Consider the following 26,667-nt stretch of genomic DNA (forward strand, 5'->3'; position numbering starts at 1 on the left):
ATATTACACACATATAACATATATAAATGTATATATATATAACATATATAAATGTATATATATATATATTAGAGGCCCAGTGCACAAAATTCATGCACAGGGAAGGTCCCTAGGCCTGGTCAGCGATCAGGGCCAATCTGTGGGGTGACTGGCAGGGCGATCGGGGGACCCCTGCTGGCATCCGCCTTGGCTGGCCTGGGGCCTGCAGGCTGGGGGCAGCTCCTGTGTTGAGCGTCTGCCCCCTCGTGGTCAGTGCACGTCATAGAGACTGGTCATTCCACCGGTCATTCTGCAGTTAGGTCGATTTGCATATTAGGCTTTTATTATCTAGGATATATATTATTCGTGGTTTCAGGAATCCACTGGGGGTCTTGGAATGTATCCCCCATGGATAAGGGGGCACTGCTTTGAGCACAAGAATTTGAATCTGAAGAAACTCTTGGACCCTTTCTACTTTTCTTCTTCCCCAAACCATTCCTACGTTAGCACAGGTCTGTGTGTCTTTCTTAGGCTAACTGTATGGCCCTGACTTTTCCTTGAGTCCAGGAATCCCTCATTTCTCTTCTCCTGTCACTTCCTCCAGCTTACTTATCAGAACAGGAGAGCTGCCTCTGCTTCCCGGCTGTCTTCCCCATTTCTGCTTACTCTCTCACACTGGTGTTGCTAAGACCTTTCCTGGAAAGAATCTGCAGGCTGAAACCAAAGCTGGATGATTTTGCACAGACATTGCTTTCTCAAATATGCAGAAGGCTCGTGTTGCCAGGATGGTGTGAACCTGCCAGTGCTTTGCTATTTCCAGAACACTGGCTCTGCAGCCAGCCAGCTATTACCACAATTTTTGCCCAGTGAAAATGCATTTAAGGGAAGGGTTGTAAAAATATGGTTGCCTTAATGGGAACTTTATTATATTCTTAGCACTAAATTATTTGAAGGACATGAAAATAGACTCACTCTTTTTAAAAGTTCCAACAGTAACACGGGTGCTTTTCTGGTTTGTACTTTGCAGAAGTGAAATTTTTCTGTCAAACTCCAGCAATTGCTGATATTGTAATCCTGGTTGATGGTTCATGGAGCATTGGAAGATTCAACTTCAGACTGGTTCGGCTTTTCTTGGAAAACCTGGTTACAGCGTTCGATGTGGGCTCAGAGAAGACACGGATTGGTACACCTTCTATTATTCATAGCAGTCAACTGTCAATGTAAAACTTTGGGGAAGTCTCTTAAGAAATTTCAAAAACTCTTTACAGAGTGACTTTCAGAATTACAGGATCTACTATAGTGGTGTTCCCCAAGATGCAAATTTGGATCAATAGGATATGCCAATTATTTATTCCTACTAATTTTGCTATGACACTGTCATTCAATTAATTATTGAACCCGTTTTAATTTTCTGGATGTCAAAGTCTTCTCTAATTATTTTTATTATTTTTTTTAAGTTAGAGCTGGCTTAAAAATTTATTAGGTAGAAGTTTTCTTTTTAAAGGAAACAGTCAATCTAGTGAAACATTATACTAAAACAACTGGAAATTGGAAATAATTTTATAGTACAAGATAATCTTTGTCACATTAAATCTAGCTGAGATAAAAAGCAAATAAAAAAGTTTAAAATCTTTAAGCAACATGTTCACTTTATTACAAAAGTCTCCTAGTTTTGCTTTTAAATAGCCATTAAGGAAACTCCTTCCTTTGAGAATAAAAACCAACATATAAATCTAGACCTTTTATCTAAAACATAATCCAGACTTTAAAAAAACCACACGCTAAGTACCTAATACTTTAAAAGTGGTCACTTCCAGATGGCTATAAAATAGATACATTTCCTCAGCCCCCAGATAATTAATTCTCTCGATTAATTCCTTAAATTAATGCCAGGAATCCTCTTCCTCTCCCTCCCCTGCCCCTGCAGGAATCCTTCTTGAAAGTACATAGTGAGGTGGAAAAAAAATGTTGCAAGGATTAGGCCGTTCATCATTCTAGTTTCTGGAATAGTCCACTAGACCTTTTAGTAACCCATCATTTCTGGGTGGGCTTTCTTATCTTTCTTTTCCAGGTCTTGCACAGTATAGCGGTGATCCCAGAATAGAATGGCACTTGAATGCCTTCAGTACAAAAGATGAGGTGATCGAAGCTGTCCGAAATCTGCCATACAAAGGAGGAAATACGCTAACAGGTATGTTTTGTTCAGTCCACATTTTTAGCAACATATTTTGCTGAAGAATAGTTTTATTTCTTTAGTCGGCCTCTTTGTAAGACTTAGCATAGTGCTTTTTTAAAACCAAAGGAAATCTTCATTTCTCCTCTCTTGTCACTCACTTCCTCGAGCTTCTAAAGTTCTCAGATGGTCCTTTTCTCAAACTCAGCTTCATAAGTTAAAACCCAGACATCTCATTGCATATGAATAGAGTGTTCCAGGTGGGGCTTGGTTGACCTAGAAGGAAATGCAGTAGTCTCTGCAGTGCTCATAGCTGTTTTAACCTTTGTGAGTCCCCCTCTTTTTTTCACCTGTTTTCTCCTCCAGCCACCCTGTCAATGAAATAAACACAAATTCCTACCTTGTATTTAAGGAAAGTATTTTCTTGGCCCTTATTCTGCAATCAGTAGCTATCATGAAAATATTTGCGGATCTTTGGCTCACTGATACTTTTTTTTTTTTCTCTTTTTTTTTATTATTTTTTTTTATTGCTTAAATTATTACAAAGAGATTTAGATGATAATTATCCTAGCCACAAGGGGTTATCACAGGTTTTACCCTTACTGCACACACAATATAGATGCTCAATTAAAATATATAGATGTTGTCATTGACTTTTAAGGAAACCACTGAAATCCTGACAATTGCTTTGTCAATCTGAGGCATAATCTAATGGGTATTTTGTTCATACAACAAAAAAACATTTAACACTCCCTAACTGGTTTGGCTCAGTGGATAGAGCATTGGCCTGCAGACTGAAGGGTCCCAGGTTCGATTCTGGTCAAGGGCATGTACCTTGGTTGCAGGCACATCCCCAGTGGGAGGTGTGCAGGAGGCAGCTGATCGATGTTTCTCTCTCATGGATGTTTCTAACTCTCTATCCTTCTCCCTTCTTCTCTGTAAAAAATCAATAAAATATATATTTAAAAAAATATTTAACACAAATCCTATAAAAATATTGCAGCAATTCTTATTTTTTCTTGGTAAAAAGGGTCACATTCAAAAGGCAGGGGTTCAGTTTTCTTTGAGATCTTCTCCCACTACCTCTACGAAAGAGAGATAGGAAAGAATTTTTGGTTCTATAGGCCATCATTAGCAAAACTGAAAGTGTAGAGATAATATTTGGAACAGACACGATTGTGTGGGGATTCTTGCTTTATTCTAACTTATAAAGCTTTATATTTTCGTGTACACAGATCTGTCATGTCCAAGGGCCACGAATTCAATGTTCGTTGTAAATGCGAATTTCTGAAATGATGCAGTGGTCAGTTATTTGTATTGCCTCTCTTCTGGTGGAGTTGAGTTTTTCATCCGATCTGTCAAGGAAGAGGTTGTTGTAAAAATGAAGGTGAAAGTTTGCATCTAATAAACATCCCTTTAGTTCAATAAGTTACTCATCTTGTGGTTAAACTTTGCAGGACTGGAAGGGTTTTTATTAGAGGTGGTTGGTTTGTGTTTATTTTTCCTTGTTTTCTGCCAGGCCTTGCTTTGAACTACATTTTTGAAAACAGCTTTAAGCCAGAAGCAGGAGCAAGGACTGGAGTATCCAAAATTGGCATCTTAATCACAGACGGGAAATCCCAAGATGATATTATTCCACCATCCAGGAACCTTCGTGAATCTGGTGTGGAGCTGTTTGCCATAGGTATGTGTTACTTATAGTTCTGTTTCAACAATGGGGACAGACACACAGCCACTTAAAAATAATATGTAATGCAAAGTGCACTTCAAAGAAAGCCAAGAGACCTATACATTTTCTAATCCTGACTCTCATCACAACAAGTCTTATGATCTGAGCCCTATAACCTACACTTAAAATGGAAGTGATGGTAACTGTTTTGTGCCCTATAGTGTGAAGACCTCTAAGGCCAGATACCATATGTAAAGTGTTGTGAAAAGTATAAAGGACAATGGTTTGGTTCATACTTATTACTTTTTACCAGTCAGGACTTTTCTCTTTAGTATCTTGTTATAGGCTCTCTCTTTTCTGGTAGTATATGGAGAAACCAGTTTATCATTTTCAAGTAATTAAGGTCCTGCAGTTATTTAAAGAAAGCCCAAAGTTCCAGATACGCAGTATTATTTCTCTGAAGCTCTTTTTAAGGTATCATTCTTGTGGAAAGAATATATACTAGTATATATCTATATATTCACACATGCAGAATAACTGCAAAATACTTAGATGATGCAACTTTGCTCTTGAGGAAAATGCTTACATTTTCTTTGGCAGTAGGTAGGTCTTCTATTTCATCGAGACTGACAAAACAAAAACAAACCTAAATCTAGACACAGTTCTTCTGGCCCATTCCTAGATTTGCTATCAAAATGTGGTTTATAGAATGTTTCATTCAAGAAGTATTTGCTTATCTGCTGTGTGCCAGGCATTGTGGGTGGGTGCTGGGGCACAGAGATGAGGGAGGCCCTGTCCTTACAAAATGAGCCCTTCCAAGTCATGGTGACATCTCCTCTCTTTCTATGCTATTTGCAACAAACTACTTTGCTATTTGGTGTGTGTGTGTGTGTGTGTGTGAGAGAGAGAGAGAGAGAGAGAGAGAGAGAGAGAGAAAGGGACTATCTTCCCTAGAATAGTTTTATATCTATAAATTCAAATTTGTTGGTTTTAACCAGCATGAAAAGCATGGCTGATATTAAGCTCATTGCTTCAGTATGCACTAATGTGATTTTGTTATTGTGGATCCAGATCCAACTGCACATTTTAGAAGCTATTGTAGAAGTCCTTCAGGCAAGAAACATCAGACAGATTGATTTAATTTTCATTTTTTATTTTGCAATCATTTTCCCCAACAAAGGAAATCCCTTCAGAAGATGTAAACTGATGGGGGAATTCATTCATGTGTTTATTCTCCATTTTGTGGTCTTGTTCATAATGAATGGATGAGTTTTTAAACAAAACTTTAAGTGAATTCAGATGTGATTTGAACTTTTTTTTTGGAAACTACCTGAAAACCAGTAGTATTTATTATCCTATGACCCCCCTAAAGCAAATAGGTGAGAAACAACCAATGCTTTGTTACTCAGTGTGTTGAGGTTGGAAGATGAATTCAATGGCACAGCCAGGCCTCTAAGAAGTAATTCATGTTGCCCCAAGTAATCGCTCTTCCTTTCTTCCATAGTACCTCTTTTAACACCCTTAGATGATTGCAATGTCAGAGGTTTATAAAGAAACTAGAGGCCTGGTGCATGAAATTCATGCACGGGAGGGGGGGTGTACCTCAGCCTGGCCTGCACCCTCTCCAATCCAGAACCCCTGGCTCCTAACCGCTTACCTGCCTGCCTGCCTGATAACCCCTAACCACTCTGCCTGCCTGCTTGATGCCCCTAACCACTCTGCCTGCCTGTCTGATGGCTCCTAACTGCTCCCCTGCCGGCCCAATTGCCCCTATCCGCCTCTGCCTGCCTGCCTGATCACCCCTAACTGACCTCCCCTGCCGGCCTGATCACCTCTAACCGCCTCTGCCTCGGCCGAGACTGTGGCTTTGTCTGGAAGATGTCCGGTCTAATTAGCATATTACTCTTTTATTAATATAGATGCTCCTTGTTTGTTGAAGCCTGGGGAAGAGAAATCTACCTTGACACCCATAAGAACCAATCCTGTGCCTTCCTTTTTTTGTTTCTAATTTCATTGGTAAATATTTACTCATTTTAATGTGAGTCTTCTGAGAGGCAGCACGATATAGTGGTTCAGAGCATATGACTTTGGATCTAGACTGCCTGGCTGAATCCCAGGTGTACACTTCCTGGTTATGTTTCCTTGAGCAAGTTAATTAACCTCTCTCTGCATCAGCTTACACATCTGTATAATGGGAGAAACAATTGTGCCAAACTCATAGGGTTGGTTGTGAGGATTAAATATGTTAATATTCATAAAACACTGAAGCATTTGGGGCAAAGTAAGCACACTGTAAGTGTTAGCATCCACTGCTAAAATAGAGACTGGAGAAGTTGCATGAGGGCGGGGGGTTTTCTGTATCACTGTACTTCCCGCTGTATTCTAAACACTCAGCATTGCGCTTGACCCACCATAGCAAGGGAATTCAATAAATATTGTGGAAGAACCAGAGCTTCCCTATTTGCAATAGTTACTAGCCAGCCTGTGTATTTGCATATGTTAATCCTCCCAAGCTGTCTCTTGATACTATATAATAATAATAATAATCATTATATATTATTTTTATTATAGTAATCTCTCAATTTAAGTAAATGTGTTTTATAGAAATTTAAACTGGAAGTTTTGATAGTTTAGAATACTGGTTTCATTACTATTGCTTATGCAATATTCATGCAAGACAGAAGTTAGTTTCATCAATACGTCTTTAGGGTAAGACATATTGAAGAAAATGAAGCTCGCCCCTAGCCTGTTTGGCTCAGTGGATAAAGCGCCGACCTGGGGACTGAAGGGTCCCGGGTTCGATTCCAGTCAAGGGCACATGCCTGGGTTGTGGGCTCAATCCCCAGTGTGGGGGATGCAGAAGGCAGCTGGTCAGTGATTCCCTCTCATCATTGATGTTTCTATCTCTCTCTCCCTCTCCCTTCCTCTCTGAAATCAATAAAAATATGTAAAAAAAAAAATGAAGCTAAACCATTTAACAATGATTCTGAAGGTGACTTTTAAAAAGCCTCAGCCGGGAGAGATGTGCCTCTTTAAGCAGCAGATACTTTGATTGCAGTGAGACTGAGGGGCTCAGGTTGGGGACAGTGCCATTGCTTTTTCAAATCGGGCATGGATGTCGCAACCCTCCCTGTTGTCCTCCTTGCAAGGGGTGAAAAACGCGGATGAGAACGAGCTGCAGGAGATCGCCTCTGAACCCGACAGCACTCACGTGTACAACGTGGCCGAATTTGACCTGATGCACACGGTGGTGGAGAGCCTGACGAGGACCGTCTGCCTCCGGGTGGAAGAACAGGACAGGGAGATCAAAGGTAAACAGTGACGGGGAGCAGTCGTTCTGTGCACATGGGGACTGCGCTCAGCAAAAGTCTGCCGTGGGTTAGGAAAATTCTTACCATCTTTCATCTCGACTTTCTAAATAGAGTCCTCTAGTCTCCTAATAGAAACGGGGTATATTGGTGGGGTGAGGGAGGAATACTCTAACCACTAGATAATTTTCTCCTTTAGACCATCATGTTTGTGTCTTTTAATTAAACTTGATTTTGAGAGAATTGTCCATGTACATGGTTGTAAGAAATAATGTAGAGAGAGAGCCTGTATACTTTTCCAGTTTCCCTCAATGGTAACATATCGCAAGACTGCAGTACAATATCATGGTGTTTGCACTAATACAGTCAAAATATAGAACATTTCCATTACCACAAGGATCATGACTATTGTCCTTTTATAGCCACATTCATTCTATCTCTCCTCCAACCTCTCCCTAACTCCTGAAAATCGGTTCTCCATCTCTAAATATTTTTCATTTTGAAAATATTATGTAGGTGGAATCATGTAGTATGTAACCTTTGGGGACTGTCTTCATTCAGAGTAATTCCCTGGAGATTCCTTCAAGTTGTTGCATGTATTAGTAGCTCTTTCCTTTGAACTGCTGTGTCGTATTCCATATGGATGTACCATAGTTTGTTTAACCATTCCCACATTGAAAGACATCTGAGTTGTTTCCATTCTTTGGCTGTTACAAATAAAGCTGCTCCAAACATTCATGTATAGGTTCTTCTGTGAGCATATGTTTTCATTTCTCTGGGATAAAGTTCAGGATATCATATTGTAATTTTATATTTAGTTTAGTTTTAGTTAAGAAACTGCCAAGCTATTTTCCAGGGTGACCATAGCATTCGACATTCCCACCAGCAATATATAGGATGTCCCAAAAAATGTATGTACACACTTTGAATAATTATAAAGGCAGTGCTTATTAAAATACATTTCATTTTCAAAGTTGAGTTATCAGCTGTTAAAGTGTATATACATTTCTGGGGGCCACCCTATATGAGGGATTCAGTTTCTTTGCATTGTCACCAACATTTATTGTTGCTACTGTTTTTCATGTTAGCCGTTCTGATCAGTGTGTAGTGATAGCTCCTTGTGGTTTTAATTTGCACTTCCCAGATGCCCAGTGAAATCAAACATCTTTTCACATGCTCATTTTGCATCTGTGATATGCTCTTTGGTAAAATGTCAGTTCATGTCTTTGGCCTATTTTTCTAATTGGACTTCTTTAAGTTTAGTTTTAACAGTTGAGTTTTGAGAATTCTTTATTCATATTCTACATACCAGTCCTCTTTTGGATACATAGTTTGTTAATATTTTTTTCCTGATCTGTAGCTTGTCTTTTCATTTTTAAAATAAGGTTTTTTTGCAGAGCAAAACTTTTTAATTTTGGTGAGGGACTAGGTTGGGCAGCCAAGCGGTAGTTTCCTGAACAAACTTCTCTGGGCTTCTTAACGAGAGTCCTTTAGAACCCCGATTTTCCCACACACAAAAAAATCTCTACATGTGGATGCTGATAAAGCATGTAATATAGTTCCTGGTCATAGTTAGTGTTCAGTAACTATGTTCTCCCCTCCCCCAGTGTAATGGTTATTGAAGTCCCTTGGGTAAATGCCCCTAGAACAAGCATGTCAAACTCGCAGCCCACGGGCATCATGCCTCATTTATTTGGCCCATATTAGCCTTTGAGTTTGACATGCTTCCCCTAGAGAATAAGTAATCCTAAAGTTCAAGGACCCTGAACTTTACATGTCCCAAATCTTTTGTAGAATCATTAGCTTTAATATGTACATATGACAAACTGCTTATGCAGTGTCTAGCTCATAGTGAATATTCAGTGTGTCGGTTGCTTTTTCTTCTTTTTTTACTTTTAGTTATTGGCCATTTGTTGCAGTCTTCAGTGTAGCTACTGGACCTTCAGATGCTTAAAAACACAGACTCTTGTGTCAAGAAGCTCGAGTATCAAACTCAGCTCTGATACTAATTGTGAGACTTGGGCGAGTTACTTAAATTTATTGTAGCTTGGTTTTGTCACCTGTGAAATGGGAAGAATAGTAATCTCTGAGAAGTAAATAAAATAATGAAGAACTTAGAAGACTACTTGTAGATATACACATGTTCAATGAATGTGGTGTTTTTGTATTTTACTATTCTATAGCAATTTCTTTAAGCCAAGTTCTTTAGAGTCAAGGACTATGTTTTATTTAAGTTTGTATCCGCAGAACCTGGTGTAGGGACTGGTACTTAATAGACACTCAAATGTTTTGATGAACAAATGTCGGAATGAATAACTGAATCAACTTCTCTAAAGATGAAAATCTTAGGGGTGGCATAAAGTCAGTAGTCATTTCTGACTAAGGGGGTTTCCTAGGTGAATAAGAAATAACTTTGGGGAAGAGGTTCATCTTATGTGTCTCTTTAATTTAGCCTTGGCCCTTGCCACCATTGGGCCGCCTACGGAGCTGATTACTTCTGAAGTCACCGCCAGAAGCTTCATGGTTAACTGGACTCATGCCCCAGGGAAGGTGGCAAAATACAGAGTCGTGTATTATCCTACCAGGGGTGGAAAACCAGACGAGGTAATAAGAAGATGATATTTTCAAGCCATTATTTTCATTTCTCAAGTCTTCTACAGTAGAGAAGACAAGACAGAAATGGATATATAAGGTTATTCTGTGATAAACATTTAGAATTATTTCACTTAAATACATTTCCACATGTCCGTGTACTTTATTTGCACCTTTTCTTCTCACCTCCATCAAATAACCCTCAGAACTGGTCATGTATCCATTTCTAACACAACTTATTTTAGCTTTTTTTCCCCCTTCTTTTTAAAAATTAATGAGTTCTAAAGCAAAGGAAATCAGTAGTTAGTTATCTGGCCAGAGCTTCCTTTTGCTATTCATGTGTTCTTTCTACTTTGGGAGTGGTCTGAACTCCCTTCCTTAATGAAGTCTGTGTGTTCCAAATTATGTGGTCACATAGTCCTCCAGGGTTTGGAATTTCCTGGACGTTTATGGAGATGATTGCAATGGAGAAGCCATAAGAAAGCATCTGTGGCTGGCCTTTCTCATGGGTTGGCCATCACAGGAGAGAACATATTGCCAGATGATTGGATTCTTCCCAGTTCCTACCTTTGATACAGCAATTCACAGGGAATATGTTAACATGTGATGAAATCTTTTTTTTTTAAGTGCTAACCTTTTATTGTCCTAACCCCTGACTAACCTCAGCCTGTTGCACAATTTTCTTCTGGATTATGGCAGGGGATATTATTTTTTTAAGTGTTAGAGAAGTAGATCATGAAGGTTTAAATTATCTTGTCAAAAAAAATCAGAATTATTCCAATGTTCTATCTTTTTTTATGACTAATAAACCTTTTAAAAGCTTCCCAAAGCTCCATGGAAAAATATCACACATTAACTGTTATGAAGCAGATGTGATTAGTATAAAAATGGCACCATTTCCACTTAGATAGGAATTAATAAGGGAGTTTTGGACATGCTCCATAAAAGGCGCATTGCTTCAGATAGGAATTCAAGGAGAATTGACCGCACAGTGGAAAGAGGATGCGGCACACATAAGAAAACATTTAGTGAAATGTTCTTGATAGAGGTATTTTTGCTTTTTCATGTTAATTCTGCACATGGGACATTTCATACTCTCATACCTGAACTGCACTTTAAACAGGTGGTGGTGGATGGCAGTGAATCTTCCACGGTGTTGAAAAACTTGATGTCTCTCACTGAATATCAGGTCTCAGTCTTTGCAGTGTATTCTCACACCGCTAGTGAAGGCCTGCGGGGAACCGAGACCACCCGTACGTATTGGATTCCACCTCACTTCTGACCTTGTATAGCATTGCTTAGGCAGCCCTTCCTAATTTGGAATTCTGCTCAGGTTGTATTGATGGACATCCTGAGTCAAATTCCTAGAAAATAGTTATGCTTGCATGCTGTACTGGACCAAGCTATCATTACATTTTGCAGGGGCTACATACCGGGAGGGATATGATAACACTGTTATGTGTAGGAGAGAGTAACCTTAGTGGTGAAGGGTGCCAAATACACTTATTTATTTAGTAAACAAACATTTAGTGAATGCCTGTTACAAACTAAGCACTGAGCTTGAATTTGTCAGTAGAAGTAGAGAACGAGCTCTGTAGCTCTCTCTCCTGCCCAGTAGAAATACAAGGGCATTATGTTACATCTATTTTCACTTTTTATGCCATTGCAATTAAAACAAGCTTCTGAATACTAGTAATTCCTTACCTGACCATGATAATGATCACACACACACACACACACACACACACACACACACACACACACACTCTCCTGGGAAACGATAATCTCAAAAAACACAGTTATCTACTCTTTAGTTATTGCAAACGTGAATTAAGGCCCCATTACGTGCTCGTCACTATGCCCATTAAAGAACTTTGCCTCTGATAGGACAATGATAACAATATAACCACCACCAATAACTATGTGGTAGGCATTATGGTAATCACACTCCAGTCCAATCAATACATTGTTGGATTTATCCCTGACAATGATTTTTAAGGTAGCTATTAATAATCCCACTTTGCATAAGTATTTTAGCAACAATTCCTGACCTTAAGGAAGTTTTTGTCTAGTAAGGGAGAGAATGCAAACCAAGGACATGCAATCAAATTAGTGCAATGGACTGCTATAGGCACTCCGATCCAAGTGTGACAGGGAGCTGCATGTGTAAACCAAGTCCTGAACTTGACATTGTGATTGGAAAAGGAGGCAGGGCCAGAGTGTGGAGGGCCTACGTTCATATTTGAAAACAACATTTCATGGTTTTCATTGGCATTGTTAAAGCCAGGAGCTTGTAATTTATCCTTAATCTCTTTTTCTTCTCAATTATAGCCAGTCTTATTTCTGGATTATTCAATTTTTCTCAAACCGATTGCCTCATCATTGTCCCTGATTGAATGTGTCAATGAGTATTTATTCATTCATGTATGTGTTCCTCCAGCCACCCATTCTGTCATTTTATTGTGAATCAACAACTATTTTTAATGGCTGCTGCATGTCAGACACTGTTTGGAGATGGACATAAAACAGTGGTCAGAATAGTCTTCTTGCTCTTGACTGGCTGCCAGGGAAAGGGGCCCATCACTGTAGTGGGATATAAGAAACCAGAAGATATGTCATTCCTGCTTTAAACATTCACCATGATTACCCTCCCAGAAGGCTATGTGAACAGATTGAAGGATGAAAATTATCTGAAAAATAAGCTATGTTTACTTAAGTAGCACCTGGATACTTTGAAATGAGCAAGCACACTGGTAATGGCTGAACATTACAAAAAGCAATCTCCTCTTGCAGTTGCTTTACCCATGGCTTCCGACCTCGAACTGTACGATGTGACTGAGAACAGTCTGCGGGCAAGATGGAATGCAGTGGCTGGAGCATCAGGATACCTGATCCTCTATGCTCCTCTCACGGAGGGTCTGGCTGGGGATGAAAAAGAGGTAACTACCCACTGCCACTAGAGTTCTAGAATCTTTGACTTTCTTAAAAGACATTTTTACTATAAAAATTCAGTGTATAAAATTTAGAAAATTCACATTAAGCAAGAGGGGAAAAAATCACTTGTAATCGAACCACCTAGAGCAGCAGTTCTCAACCTGTGGGTTGCGACCCCTTTGGTGGTCGAACGACCCTTTCACAGGGGTCGCCTAAGACCATCCTGCATATCAGATATTTACATTACAATTCATAACAGTAGCAACATTACAGTTATGAAGTAGCAACGAAAATAATTTTATGGTTGGGTCACAACATGAGGAACTGTATTTAAAGGGCCAGAAGGTTGAGAACCACTGATAGAGGGAATAAGTTGTTCACAATGAGCATCAAGTCTTTTTTAATGCATGTTGAACACAACAAATGGAAATGGTTTTGTACTCTTCTGTTTTCATTTAGGTTATTGTGACTATCATTCCATACCATTAAATAATATTTTATGTCATCATTTTAAACATCTTTATACCTTTCCATTGTTATTTAATCTCATATTATTGGACAATTAGGTAATTTTCTGTATAAATATGCTTTTGTGACCATTTTTTCTAACATATAATTTTGTATGGTTGATTATTTCCTTAGCATAAAATGCTAAGAATGGAGTTTCTTTTTTCAAAGGGTATGCCAGTCATTATACTAAGCATTACCAAATGACTCTAGAGAAATTGTATATACTTTACATTTCTATATGCAGTTCACAAATGACTGTTTCCCCTATGTACACTGACTTAGGAAATTTTTTTAAAATTAATTTGCATGGTAGACAAATGTATCTTATCAATGTGGAGTTTTTCTGCATTTATTCCATTTTAAATGATGAATCTTGGATTTTTGAATAATTTATTTTGGTCCTCATTTTTAATTCCTAGGAAACATAATTACTATAATATAGATGATGGAGGACTTAAGAGGAAGTGTCTATGATGCTTGGGAGTGTCCTGACAGGCAGGTGGACAAGAGAGGACATTTAGAACTTGTTTAGTTAACATTGTCTAAAATCTGCCTCTGGTGACAGAAATTTTTAGGGCCAAAAATAAGGTGAATCTGAGTGTCAAGAACAGAGCATTGGTGACATGTGCTCTTTTATTTGCAAAGTTTAGACAGCTTTTGGCCATTTGGATTTAATATTTATTTGAATTCCCTTTTGGCAGAAGGGAGACTTAAAAATGATGTTGGAAAGATGTTCAGTTTCACTAAGAAAGAGACAAATAAGAAAGAAGGGGATACTAGTTCATACCCAATCGATTAGCAAACAATTTTTAAAGTCTGATAATAGTACATCTTAGTGAGCATGTGAGGACACATAATCACTTATGTAAATTGATACAGTTGCCTTGGAGAATAATTTGAAATATTTCATCAAGTTAAAGATATATACAATTTTTGATGTATTTATCATAGGGAAAAATCAATGGAAAAACTTGCTCAGAACAAAATATTGCAAGCAACTGACATGTTCAGCAATAGAGGAATGGGAAATAACAGCATATTTATACAAAAGAATATCATAAAGGAATTAAATAATGTCAACTCTGCCCTTGTGTATCAACATGGATAAGTCTTGAAACATAGTAATATTGACAGAGAAAAAAATTGTAAAAATATTAGGTTGTTATAGTTCCATTTATGTATGTTGTTATATACATATATATTATTATTTACAAATATATACATAATGTGCATAGAAGTAAAAATAAAAGATCAATAAGCTAAATATACCTTAACATTAGGGTGAAGGTGGTGAGCAGAAAGAATGAGAGAGAACTTCTGTTTTATCTGAATATATTAATTATTTTAGGAATAAAATGTGAAGTTAATATGACAAAATGTTGATACTTATTCATTTGACTGGTGGCTACATCAGGGTATATTATAATATTTCCTCTACATTGATGTTATCTATGTTGAGATGTCTCAAAATTAAAATGTTTAATTTGACAATAATAACCTAGGAAGTTGTGTGACTGGACATTGTCTATGGAGATATTTTTCTTCCTTCCAAACCAAAACTAAAACCATCCTATTATACAGTTGTACTCAGTTGTTACATGATTGAGAATGTTGGCTAGCTTGACTCCAAGGGTCATAAAAATCACGAGAGTCAAAAAGCAAATTGCCAACTTGGGCATCAAGGTGGGTTGATCTCTTCTGAATCCTGGAAAAGTCTTGCAATCCAGGTGGACAGGCCCCTTTGTGGAACTGGGCAACAAAACTGGCCAGCTCACCTGGGTTTGAAGCAAAGACTGGGCTTCTAGCCAGGCGACTGGTTAAAATTAGCCAAGTGCTGAAAGATGCCCACTTGGCGCTGCCTGCAGCGTGCTGGCCTGGAGCTTACACTCTTTCTAGAGAACATTTCTGACTCAATTCCACCCACACTCTTCTTTGGACCAAATATTCACACTGTTAGTCTCGCTGCAGTTGCCACTTGTCCAGATGTAAGGAGTTACCCTAAAACAGCACGCCGGGTATGTTTAGTTTTAAATGGTTCCATAGCATCTGTTCCTAATATAAAATGATGTGACAATGAACAAACTCTGACTGAAGCCTGTTTGATGAAGGGGTTGTGAGGAAACAGGCTTATTCTGTGAAGTCTCACCTTTATCCACTTCGACTCTGATCAGCGTGAATAATACACATTGGCCCACAATCTGATAACGTGTGTTCTTTTCAGATGAAAATTGGAGAGACCCACACCGATATTGAATTGAGTGGGCTGTTGCCCAATACAGAGTACACAGTTACAGTGTATGCTATGTTTGGAGAAGAGGCCAGCGATCCCGTTTCAGGACAAGAAACAACACGTGAGCAGTTCCGTCATTCAGATGAAATGCTGTAACAAAAGCCCAAGTCAACATTGGGGTTCTGAATTGGAAATACTGGTTTAGGTTGAAACCTCTTAAGAGCTAATTGTAACTTAAGAAAATGTGTACTTGGGGATGTAAAGTACAGAATAGGGAAGATAGTCAATAATATTGTAATAACCATGTATGGTGCCAGTTGGGTACTAGACTTATCAGGAGGATCACTTCTGAAATTATATAAATGTCCTACCACTATGCTGGACACCTGAAACAAGTATACAATAATATATAATTTCAACTGTAATAGAAACAAATTTTAACTAAAAAAGAAAATGCATGTTTTATTTAGGGGAAATAAATAGGTTTCTTCTAGTGTTATTATTATAAGTCATATGGATGCTAGAACTGAATTTTAGCATCCTCTAGCCACCAACATCTTTGTAAATCCAAAGGCTAGATTACAATATAAGGGAAAGAACATGGCCTTTGGAATCAAAGAAGCCAAGGTGGAAATCCCAGCTCTAGTCATATTTTAACTTGGGCAAGTAATGTAACATTTTGGAGTCAGTAAAAAGAGGACCAATAGCAGCACAGGTGAAAGTACTTAACACACACTTACTCAATATTTCTTTTACCTCCCACTCTTAAAAATTAACATTTTTTTCATATAATCTTTGCAGTCCTATTTATCTCAGACTATTATTAAAATTAGTTTTTAATTGAGTAATAATTTTCTTGGCAAGTCTAATTTTGGTTCAAAGTACGGAGTTTATAATCTTTTTAGAAAAGTTAAATAAAAAGAAAGGGCAGAGACTCGGGGTCTTGCCCATCCCTGAGCTTTGGGAAGAGGGAACTAGCACAACTTCTACAGTGCTTTTGTCTTTGAGTTTCTATTTGGGAAACATGTATAGACATTTAATGATAAGGAAAGAAGTTTTCTCCCACATTCATTCTTTGTTAATCAAGGCTGTGTTGTTCTTGCTCTTTGAAGAAAGACAAATGTAATCATAACAGCAAATAATCAAACAACCCACCCCCCAAAAACAACTGGGAGAGTTCAACACAGAAGTAAAGAAATGGATTATGCCATAGAGCATCTGATATATCAGTTGTCTTAAGTGAACTTTCCCAATGCCCATCTATCTTTCACTCGGAATACTCAATTCTTTATATTAAAAAAAATGTGCATGACTCTTTTTCCACCATCAGTAGCTGAATTTTTTATAAAGGTCCTAAAAACCAATGTCCTGGCTACTTGTTCCTGAGACTGGCATGCTTTTTATTAGTTTACTTTTTACTTAATTTTTAATATTTTTATTGAATTTATTGAGGGGTTACATTGGTTAATTAAATTATATGGGTTTCAAGTGTACAATTCTATAATACATCATCTGTATATTGTATTGTGGAGATGGCAAATAGGCATCACCCTCATTTTACACATAGGAGATTATGGAATGGACAAGTAGAGCGAGTTTGCCAGAATCATATGATAGGTGAATGGGATAGCTAAGACTTAATTTCAGGTGTCCTGGTTGATCTATTAGGTTGCTCCTTTACACCAGGCTATAATAGCATTGACTGGAGAAGAAAGGCACAGAAAATTTACCTAAATCTTATTAATTTCTAAGCATGTGTAATTTATTACTATTCATTTCATACAAGGAAATTTTTTTTATTTGTTATTTTATTTTTGTTCTAAGTTATTATTTGGGTGAAAATTTTCATTTATAGGTAGTTCAGAAGCCAAAGATGCTGGGTTTTTTTTTTTTTGTCTTTTTTACAAGTATATTATTTACATTTTTAATTATTTTCTATTCAATTTACTGCAAAGTGCCCTTAAGTCCACCAAGAAACCTGAGAATCTCCAATGTTGGCTCTAACAGTGCTCGGTTAGCCTGGGACCCGACTTCAAGAAAGGTCACTGGTTATCGAATTGTATATAACAATGCAGATGGCACTGAAATCAATGAGGTAAGCTGTGGAACACAATGTCTGTTTTTCTTCTGGTGGTGTATTAGTTTTTTTATGGCTGTGTAACCCACTATCCCCAAAGGTAGTAGCATAAAACAATACTAATTATTTTCTGCCACAGTTTCTGTGGGTCAGGAATGGGGCTTGGATGTGTAGTTCTGGCTTGGGGTCACTCATGAGACAGTGGCTTCCTAACTCCTGTATCTGCTGCCTGGTATGGGAAGACTGGAGCAGCTGGGAGCTGGAGCAGCTCTCTGTGTTTCTAAGTAGACTCTTCCCATGACCCCTCTCGCATGCCAGCTTTAGGGGAGCTGGACTTTTTATGTTGGCTCAGGAGTCCCCAGACATGTGTTCAAAGAGACAGAGGCAGAGCAACAGTTAGTTACATGGAAGCTGTGTCACCTTGAGTTACCCCGCAACAGAAGTCATAGACTATCACCTCCCGCCGTTCATAGGAGATTCACAATTCCCTGATGGATTCAAGATGGGGAGGAGCACAGGTGCCATCTGCAGCAGAGGCCTGTGGGATGGGAGACATAGATTGATGGAAAATACATCTTCCCCATTGGACTGGGGTGAGGTAGTGTGTATCTTCATAGAAATAGTAAACTAGAAATAACGTCAGTGTTACCAGTTTATCCCTCTGCTTTTGAGTAAACTGGAATCTGAAAAACCCTGGCTCAATAAACTTAAATTGAAAAAGGAATAATTCAAATTTTGTATTGGAAGATGCTTTTACATGATAGAATTTACTAAGACCCATGAAGATATAGTATCTTTTTTATGTTTTTATTTATTTATTTATTTATTTATTTATTTTTTATTGCTTAAAGTATTACAAAGAGGAAGGTATAGTATCTTGTACTCAGGGATTTATACTCTCTAGAAACTCTATCCTTGGCAATAGGTTTTAGAAGAATAGTTAGCAAAGTTATTTTTATTAGTTTTCCTTGTCTTGGTCCAAGAAGCTAAGACAAAGAGGGAAATATGTTGGATTACATCATTTCTGTTTTCTGACCAAATAAAGCAAGTATTTTCATATGCAGAGACAAACTTTTTCCTGTAATTAAATCCAATTAGTATTTTTCAGATGCACCCTCATACAGGACATTGGGTAATGAATGGGCAATCACGACACATTTGCTAACAATAAGGAAATACAGTTCAACATCTTTCATTCAGTCTTTATAAATCCTAAAGGCAAATAATTCTGAAAAAGCTGGGATCATTTGGAATAGTTGCTTTGTTTTGCCTTCTGAAATAGCAAAAGGATTGAAATAAAAAACACTTAAATGTCGATGATGATGAGGAAGAGGGGAAGGAGGAGGAGGGGGAGGAGAACAACAGCTAACACATGTTGAGCACTTACCCTGAGCCCTGTTCTGAGAGCTTTACAGAGAGCACCTAGCGTGGCCATTATGGAAAAATGCTGCCAACGCATGCCTTGTCAAACCAAGGACAGGAGCCTTCTCAGATCGCATGTTGCTGTGACAGCGTTTGGGGAAATGTGCAAACAGGAGGGAGACCTGAAGTGTTGCCATTTGAGTTTTACATGAAAGGTCATAGTTAGACTTTGAGAAGCAATTCCAGTTCCCAACAGCAGTGACTCAACACTAAAGCCCAAAGCGGAGCTCAAGTCCCTTGTTTCTCATCAAGGACTGTTTCTTCATCTGGCCCAGAGTTTGGCTGAAGTGAGGCTTTTAGCTAGACTGTTTGGAAATGTGTTCTAAAAAATACTTGCATAAAAGTGAGATCCTGGTCATTGGTTATCATCTTCCCAAATTCTCCTACATCTTAAAAGTATTACCAGCAAAACCAGTTTCAGAACTTAGTCTAAAACACAAATATGATAATGAACAAAAATAAATGATACCTGAAAGTTTTTATTTGGTGGAAGAAAATGATAGTTAATGCATAAAATAGTCTTTTAGTATCAAATTTATTAAATAAATAAATATATGTCTGTTGAAAGATAGCTATTACAATTTAAAACAACAGGAAGCAATATGTAAGTAGAGTTTAGAAGAATATGTCCTGAACTCATGTTTTAAATATGGTTTTGTCTTTTCTGTGAGTTTAAATAATGAATCCCTATTGTAAGTAGTGTTTATGAGCATATGGTTTAGAGTCAGAAACACTTGTATTTAAGTCCTATGTACTAGTTGGTTTTCCCATGGGCAAGTTCCTTAACTTTCTGGAGTATCATTTTCCCCATCTTCAACGTAGGGGTAATCATTAGCTACCCTACTAGGTTGTATAAGGATTAAGTGTATGAATGCATGCAAAGCTTGCAGACAGTACTCAGACCAGAGTAAACACTAAATGCTAAGAATGACCTATTCTTTCAGGTCCAGATTCAGAAAAAGTTACTATCTTTTCCCCCCAGTTAACTATCACTGTGTAACTAATATCCTGGCTAAAATGACAACCCATGATTATGCAACTTGGGTAGGGTTCAGCAGGGACAGCTTGTCACTGCTCCATGCAGTGTCAGCTGGGATGACTCCTGTACTCATCTGGGACCTTGACTGGGCCAGAGCTTCCAAGATGACTTCACTTCCGTGTCTGGCCTCTCAGCTGGAATGGCTGAAAAGGCTGGGGCTTGGCTCCCCTGTCCAACAGATTGGTCAGGGTTTCAAAAGGATGAAAAAGGCTTGCCACTCTTTTTTTGAGCTATAATTGATTCTTTAAGAGATGCATATGATTATTGGATTGGCTCTTAGGTTAGAGGAGCCCTTTGTTATCTCTTTTGAAAAGGCTCTTTGTTGCCTCCATCTTAATTTTCATTTACTTATTTTATTCACTCAAAAAACTACAACTCAAATCCAGTAGTGAAAAAGCTGAACAACATTTTGTCCTCAAGGAGCTTACAGTCCATGCAGGAAGTAAACAATAAACAAGTATGTAAGGAAATAAAATCATTCCAAGCTGTGATTGGTGCTAAGGGAGGAAACAAACAAGAACATTGTTAGAGAATAACCCTACCAAGATAGGTGCAAAGAGAAACCCCCTCTGAGGAGGTGAAATTGAAGCTCAGTCTTGACAGGTGAGGAAGGCCTAATTTGAAAGACCTACAGAAATAGAGTCCCAGACAAAATGAATTGCATGTGCAAAGGCCCTGAGGTGAGAAAAATCTTGACCTGATGGAAAGTCAGTGTGACTGGAGTCCAGGGAGCGATGGAGAGTATGATAGGAAAAAACAGCAGCACTCCAGATTAGTCAAGGCCAAGAGGTCACTGAAGGGTGCCTGGCTTTGATTTGGAAGGCAATAGACAGCCAAGGAAGGTTTTAAGTAGGGACGCGACACATTTTATATTTTGGTAAAAGTCACAGTTGACTGCCTTAGCAAATACAGTGAGCTATTTCGCCTTCCCCTTAACCTCAGGTAACATCAAGATTAGTTATTGGTAGTATTGTAAACACCAGATCTCAGTGATATTGCTCCATAATGTCTCTTGAAAACATTTTAAGTCAGATATTTTTTGGCAGAGTCTGCTCTCAGGTAAATAGGTTCATTTCTTTCTTTCTTTCTTTTTTTTTCGTTTGTTCAAGATGAGAAGGTCAGTTTAATAAGTGGAGGATCCAGAACACAAATTCATATCCAAAGAATCTAAAACCTTGCTCAGTTCATGAATTCAAACTATATATTCCTGGCGATAGTTTTAATATATATATTTTTTATTGTTTAAAGTGTTACATATGTCTTCTTTTTTCCCCAATCGACCCTTCCCTGGCTACTTCCACCCCCCAGGACAAGTCCCTGTGTTCGTGTCCTTTGGTTATGCTAATATGCATGCATACAAGTCCTTTGGTTGATACCTTACACCCCACCCCCCTAAAGGTTCATTTCTTCAGTTCCCCAGAGTATCACTAGAACAAGGGTGCCTTACTGTAAGTACCTACCTTAAAGAGGTTTGTACTTCTTTAAGACAATGTATGTACAGTGCTTAGGTGGGAGGCTCCATTTATTTGGTTTCCTATATGTTCCCTGTATGTACCTCAGCAGCCCAAGACCCAGCCTCTCAAAGATAAAACTATTCTTTGTCTGAGACTGAGGATGACTTTGCTCAGGTCTCTGTCTCCTAGATTCTGTCCTCATTGCCTCCTACTTTATTTTTTTTCTTCAAGGTCTGTTCTTGTTTCTTCCCTTTTCCAATTCTTCCTTCTTCATACCCTTGGTCCTTATTCTCAGAACTTCATCCCTTTGTGCCCTAAAGACATTGATACATATTTTCCCCACAATATGTCTCTCTGTGGAAGAGAAAGGAAAATTTTAATTATTGACTATTATCTATCTATATATAAAAGGCTAATATGCCAAGTGTCCCCTGGGGAGTTCGACCGGGAGTTCGATTGCTCGCTATGATGTGCGCTGACTACCAGGAGGTGGCACAGAACAAAGGAAGGCCCCTATTGGCCTGATCACCAGCCAGGCCTAGGGACCCTAGCCGTGCATGAATTTCGTGCACCGGGCCTCTTGCTTTTAATATGCCCATTTCCTGATTCTGCCCCCACATGAATCTCTTATAGGAGTTACTGTGTATTACTTAGTTGGGAAGTAGGCAGAGCCCAGACAGTGAAGCCGAAAAACAGCTGCTCCTAGCAGACCAATCTGAGAACATTCTATATATATGAGCATTGTGCACTTTACTTTCTATATTGTTAATGTATGGAAATAATATTGGTTGCAAAGATATCCCACGAATTTACTGATAGGTAACCTATTAAAGGGTGTAAGTTTAGAATGTGTATATATAAACTGACTGGTTTTATAATTCAGTAATTTTTTGCAAGTATTTATAGCTCTGCTGCCAGCCACGTGAACTAAAGACAGTAATACAATAAAATGATTTCTGTTTCCAGCATTTGAGATTGTCTGATATAGCTATTGTGCCTCCGCTTCTTTGCAGGTTGAAGTGGATCCTATTACTACATTCCCTCTGAAGGGCTTGACACCCCTCACGGAGTACACTATTGCTATCTCCTCCATCTATGATGAGGGGCAGTCCGAGCCTCTGACTGGGAGATTTACCACAGGTAAGTAAGTCTTATTATGGTTTGAAAAGTTTCCAACAGTAACTCTATATAAACCACAAAATGGATTAGCTTCTTCAATTGTGATCTGAAAGAGATTGCATTTTCATTTGTGTTTATTTTATATTATTATTCACAAACCAACATTCTAGGTGACTAGAATACATACTGGCTAATTATTTTCTACCAAAGCAAGGAAAGGGAGAGAAGAACATCAAAATTCCAAAGGTCTCATTTAAATGAAAGTATACATTATTCTCTTCCTAACCTCACATTGTTTCTTGGATTCTATTAATGTAAACTTTTCACAACTTTTTTTGCATTCCTATTTGTTTATATTACGTTAAACTTCCAAAATTGCTGATATCTGAAAGTTTTTAGTCCACAAAATGAGTTATATACTATTTAACCTAATACATCAATTTATAGCCAATAATGTATTTTCATACAGCCTAAAATATTAATACAACAATATGGGATATTTTAAGTACTAAAAAAATAAGGAATGAATGGATTATTTTTCTTTCTTACATATACTCTATAGTCACTCAATAAATATAAAATATTTTTGGCTCCTGGTGGCCACAATTCTATTGTTGACTTTTGGCACATAGGAACAAATGTGAGGCTGTGAGAAGGTAATTCGGAGAGAGATGAGAATTAAGCTGGCCTGAGAAATAATGGCCACCAAAATAAGTTCAGTCATTTCACAAAATCTCCCAAGGGTGCTGCATTTGAGTTGGTCTTCCCTTGAAAATAGATCGAGAATTCGCATGGTGTCCTGTCAAAGCGTGTTTCACATCTCTGATTTCAAATAACAAAAATCAATGATTTCCAATTCATGGGGGGCCGGGGGGGGGTGTAGTTGAATGTTATATCCCCAATTGTACATCTCAGAAGTGTGTAAGCAGTGAAATAGTGGGAGGTCTAATAAATTATATGTCGCTTCCGATGGCAGCCATATGTAAAAGATTAAAAGGATGAAGGTTCTTCTCTAGGATTAACTTATTTCTAGAGAGTGTGTTAGGCATGAAAGTGAATAAAGCCATGGGGGATATAGTTGATGATGTTGTGATGACTATGGTGCCAGGTGGATGCTGGAAGTGTGTGTGTGGGGGCGAGGGGGGGGGCGGCGTTGGGGAGAACACTTAAAGCATACGATTGTCAAACCACTGTGCTGTACACCTGACGCCGATACAAAATACTGTTGAAGGTAGACTGTAATAAAACAATTTAAAAAATAAAAAGAAAGTGCATAAAACGAAAAGGGACATTTCTCAGACCTCTAGGGCACCATTTTGTTAATTTCCTCAAAGTACTGGGAAAATAAATAATGAGTGTGACACTTTTATTTTTTGTGGTTAATGAAAAGAGCCAAATAGAGAGCCTAAGAGTTCTGGAAATTACTGGAAAACTCGTCGAGTGTGCTGTGCCCAAGGTCTTCCTGTTTCATCCCGTGGGAAAATGCTGGGAGCGGTGGCAGGAAGGCCACACTGGACTGATGGGCTCACCTTCCCCGAAGCAAGGGGTCCCTCACAGGGAGCCTTCTCCTCCTGCGGCCCCCAGGAGTGAGGGCTTTCTCACCTTCTCAGTTTCCTCACAAAATCTCTTTCCTTGGCTCACAGAGGAAGTTCCAGCCCAGCAATACTTGGAAATTGATGAGGTGACGACAGATAGCTTCAGAGTGACCTGGCACCCCCTCTCGGTGGAGGAAGGGCAGCACAAGCTGATGTGGATCCCAGTCTATGGCGGGAAGACCGAAGAAGTGAGTGGTGGGAAACAGACTGAAAACTCATCTGGAGCGTTTTGTCTGGAAGTGAAGGCCCAGCGCTGCGTTGGAGTTGGTCTTCCCTTGAAAATAGATTGAGAATCCCAGAAGTAATTAATATTTTGCACGGCAGAGAGTTTTATAAATGTCAAATCATATGATTTGAAGTGCATTCTTGCTAGCCCTTTAGTTTTATATTTTATATCTTTTCAGATTCTTTCACTTTCCTAAGTGACATTTAATAAAACTTCAAAATTCTGCCTTTGAAATATTCCTAGTTTATTTGCTGAGGGAGCTGAAAGGAAGGAAGTCCCTGGTTTGACCTTAAAGCTGAATTCCATGTCCCTAGAGTTCTTTATGCTTAGTCATTTCTTGCTTACACTTGGGGCAACATTTTTCCTTATTATTATTATTTTTCTTAACTTTCTCCTCTGTTATTCAAATAAACCCACGTACTACACACTAAATGTTTTTCAGGTCATCATAAAAGAAGACCAAGACTCACATGTTATTAAAGGCCTGGAGCCTGGCACTGAATATGAAGTTTCACTGTTGGCTGTACTGGATGATGGAAGCGAGAGTGAGGTGGTGACTGCTGTCGGGACCACACGTAAGTCTTGGTCTGGTCAAGATGGACATCACCAACTCCCACCATCAGACACCCTCTCACTACACCAGGTTCTCCACCCATCAGCCTTATCCTGGGCTACAGAGGCTTCCATTTCTCGTCTCCCCCTGACTCCCCGAATTCTTCCTGTATCTTCACCTTTAATGAAACCAATATATAAAGCACCTTTGCATCTTAGACTATTACCACCATAAAGCTGGGACTACGTCTATCTTGTTCACTATAATATCTCCAGCACTTAGCACAGTAATTGGCAAATTTTAACTGCAGTAAATACTTGCTGCATGGATGGATGGATGGATGGATGGATGAAATAATTTGTAAATGAACTAATGAGCAAACAAATAAACCTAGGGAAAACATGTCCAGCAAGTTTATGGAATTTCCCAAGTTGATCTTGGTTCCAAGAATCATGTACAAAATACACTCGCTGATTCATTCATCCCTTCATTTTTTAAATATGAAGTATTAAACACATATTAAATTTTCTTTGATTGGGTTCCCTGGAATCAGATTCTGAAACAAAATTGTATCCAGAAGGTTTATTTAAGACTGTAGTTAGGAGATACATCTGTAAGGAAGTAAGACTGGCCGGATAGGGCACAGGAAAGAGCTAAAACTGAGTCCTCAGCTAATTCTATTAGGAGTTCTAGACCTGGGATAACCCTTCTGAGTTGTCCCAAATTGACTCAAAGGGCCTGGGCCTTTATATCCCTGCATCCCCATCATTGGAGGTAGGCCATCCCCTGACAGAGTCTATGACCTCAGGCAAGACAGTTCCCAGAGCTCAGAGCTACCGCAGCCAATGTTTCAGAAGCTGGTGGATGAGTATTTTGACCCTGGAAAGAGAATCTTGTTGGAGCACCACACAGCTGCTCCACCCACCAGTTACCTAGGATGGATTCAAGAAATAGAAGGTGTGCGGCCTTGTTTGGCAGCCCTTTCACAACTTGATGGATAGCACTCTTTAATTTCCTTGAATTACCATGGCTATGCCTCATTATAAAGTAACTGGGAGGTTTCACAACTGTATAGGTGTAAGTCAAATATTTATATGAAGGCTGGCATCTGTGATTGGGAACTTTAACTTCTTTGGGTTTCAGTTTCCTTATCTGTGGAATAGATAACAATGTCTGCCTTACTTACAACTCACTTCTTCACTCTTGCCACCACTGCCAAGATTGTTATGAGAAGTAAATGAGATAATATAGGTGAACTTTTCTTTGAATACTATAAAATTCTGTACACAAATATATAGAGTTATTACTATTACATAATTTTAAAGAAATACATATTTTTTTAGTTGACGGTGTTTGGACTGAACCAGCTACGACCATAGTACCTACAAAACCTGTGACATCAGGTAAGAACAAATCAAAGTCTATCTAACCAAAAGAAAAGTTTGATTTAAACTGAAGTTTTGTTATCCCAGTTTTATTATTTTATATTAGTAATTAGGAACAAGGCATTCAGTTCAAATGTCATACCTCTCAGCCTCTTCTTATTCTTTTTTTTTAGTGAATTTCTTTTTTAAAAAAATATATATTTTTATTGATTTCAGAGAGGAAGGTAGAAGGAGAGAGAGAGAAACATCAATAATGAGAGAGAAACATTGATTGGCTGCCTCCTGCACATCCCCCACTGGGCATGTGCCCTTGACCAGAATCGAACCCAGGACTCTTCAGTCCGCAGGCCGATACTCTATCCACAGAGCCAAACCAGCTAGGGCTCTTCTTACTCTTAAATA

The 26,667-nt window shown here is 38.5% G+C and overlaps 1 protein-coding gene across 3 annotated transcripts in view; it reads left to right on the plus strand.

The window, feature by feature from the left end:
• The window catches only part of COL14A1 (collagen, type XIV, alpha 1), a 175,395-nt gene that overhangs the window by 38,424 nt on the left and 110,304 nt on the right, over positions 1-26,667 (plus strand). For all 3 annotated transcript variants that reach the window (XM_014533053.1, XM_005885872.2, XM_014533054.1), the window contains exons 6-18: positions 1,007-1,162; positions 2,051-2,170; positions 3,672-3,836; positions 6,971-7,132; positions 9,582-9,733; positions 10,845-10,974; positions 12,515-12,660; positions 15,387-15,516; positions 17,351-17,490; positions 22,401-22,527; positions 24,150-24,289; positions 24,770-24,902; positions 26,224-26,283. In XM_014533053.1, coding sequence (XP_014388539.1) covers positions 1,007-1,162; positions 2,051-2,170; positions 3,672-3,836; positions 6,971-7,132; positions 9,582-9,733; positions 10,845-10,974; positions 12,515-12,660; positions 15,387-15,516; positions 17,351-17,490; positions 22,401-22,527; positions 24,150-24,289; positions 24,770-24,902; positions 26,224-26,283 — 1,761 coding nt within the window. The remainder of the gene's footprint in view (positions 1-1,006; positions 1,163-2,050; positions 2,171-3,671; positions 3,837-6,970; positions 7,133-9,581; positions 9,734-10,844; positions 10,975-12,514; positions 12,661-15,386; positions 15,517-17,350; positions 17,491-22,400; positions 22,528-24,149; positions 24,290-24,769; positions 24,903-26,223; positions 26,284-26,667) is intronic.

Source organism: Myotis brandtii, unplaced genomic scaffold (assembly GCF_000412655.1).
Source record: "Myotis brandtii unplaced genomic scaffold, ASM41265v1 scaffold931, whole genome shotgun sequence".
Classification (NCBI taxonomy): domain Eukaryota; kingdom Metazoa; phylum Chordata; class Mammalia; order Chiroptera; family Vespertilionidae; genus Myotis; species Myotis brandtii.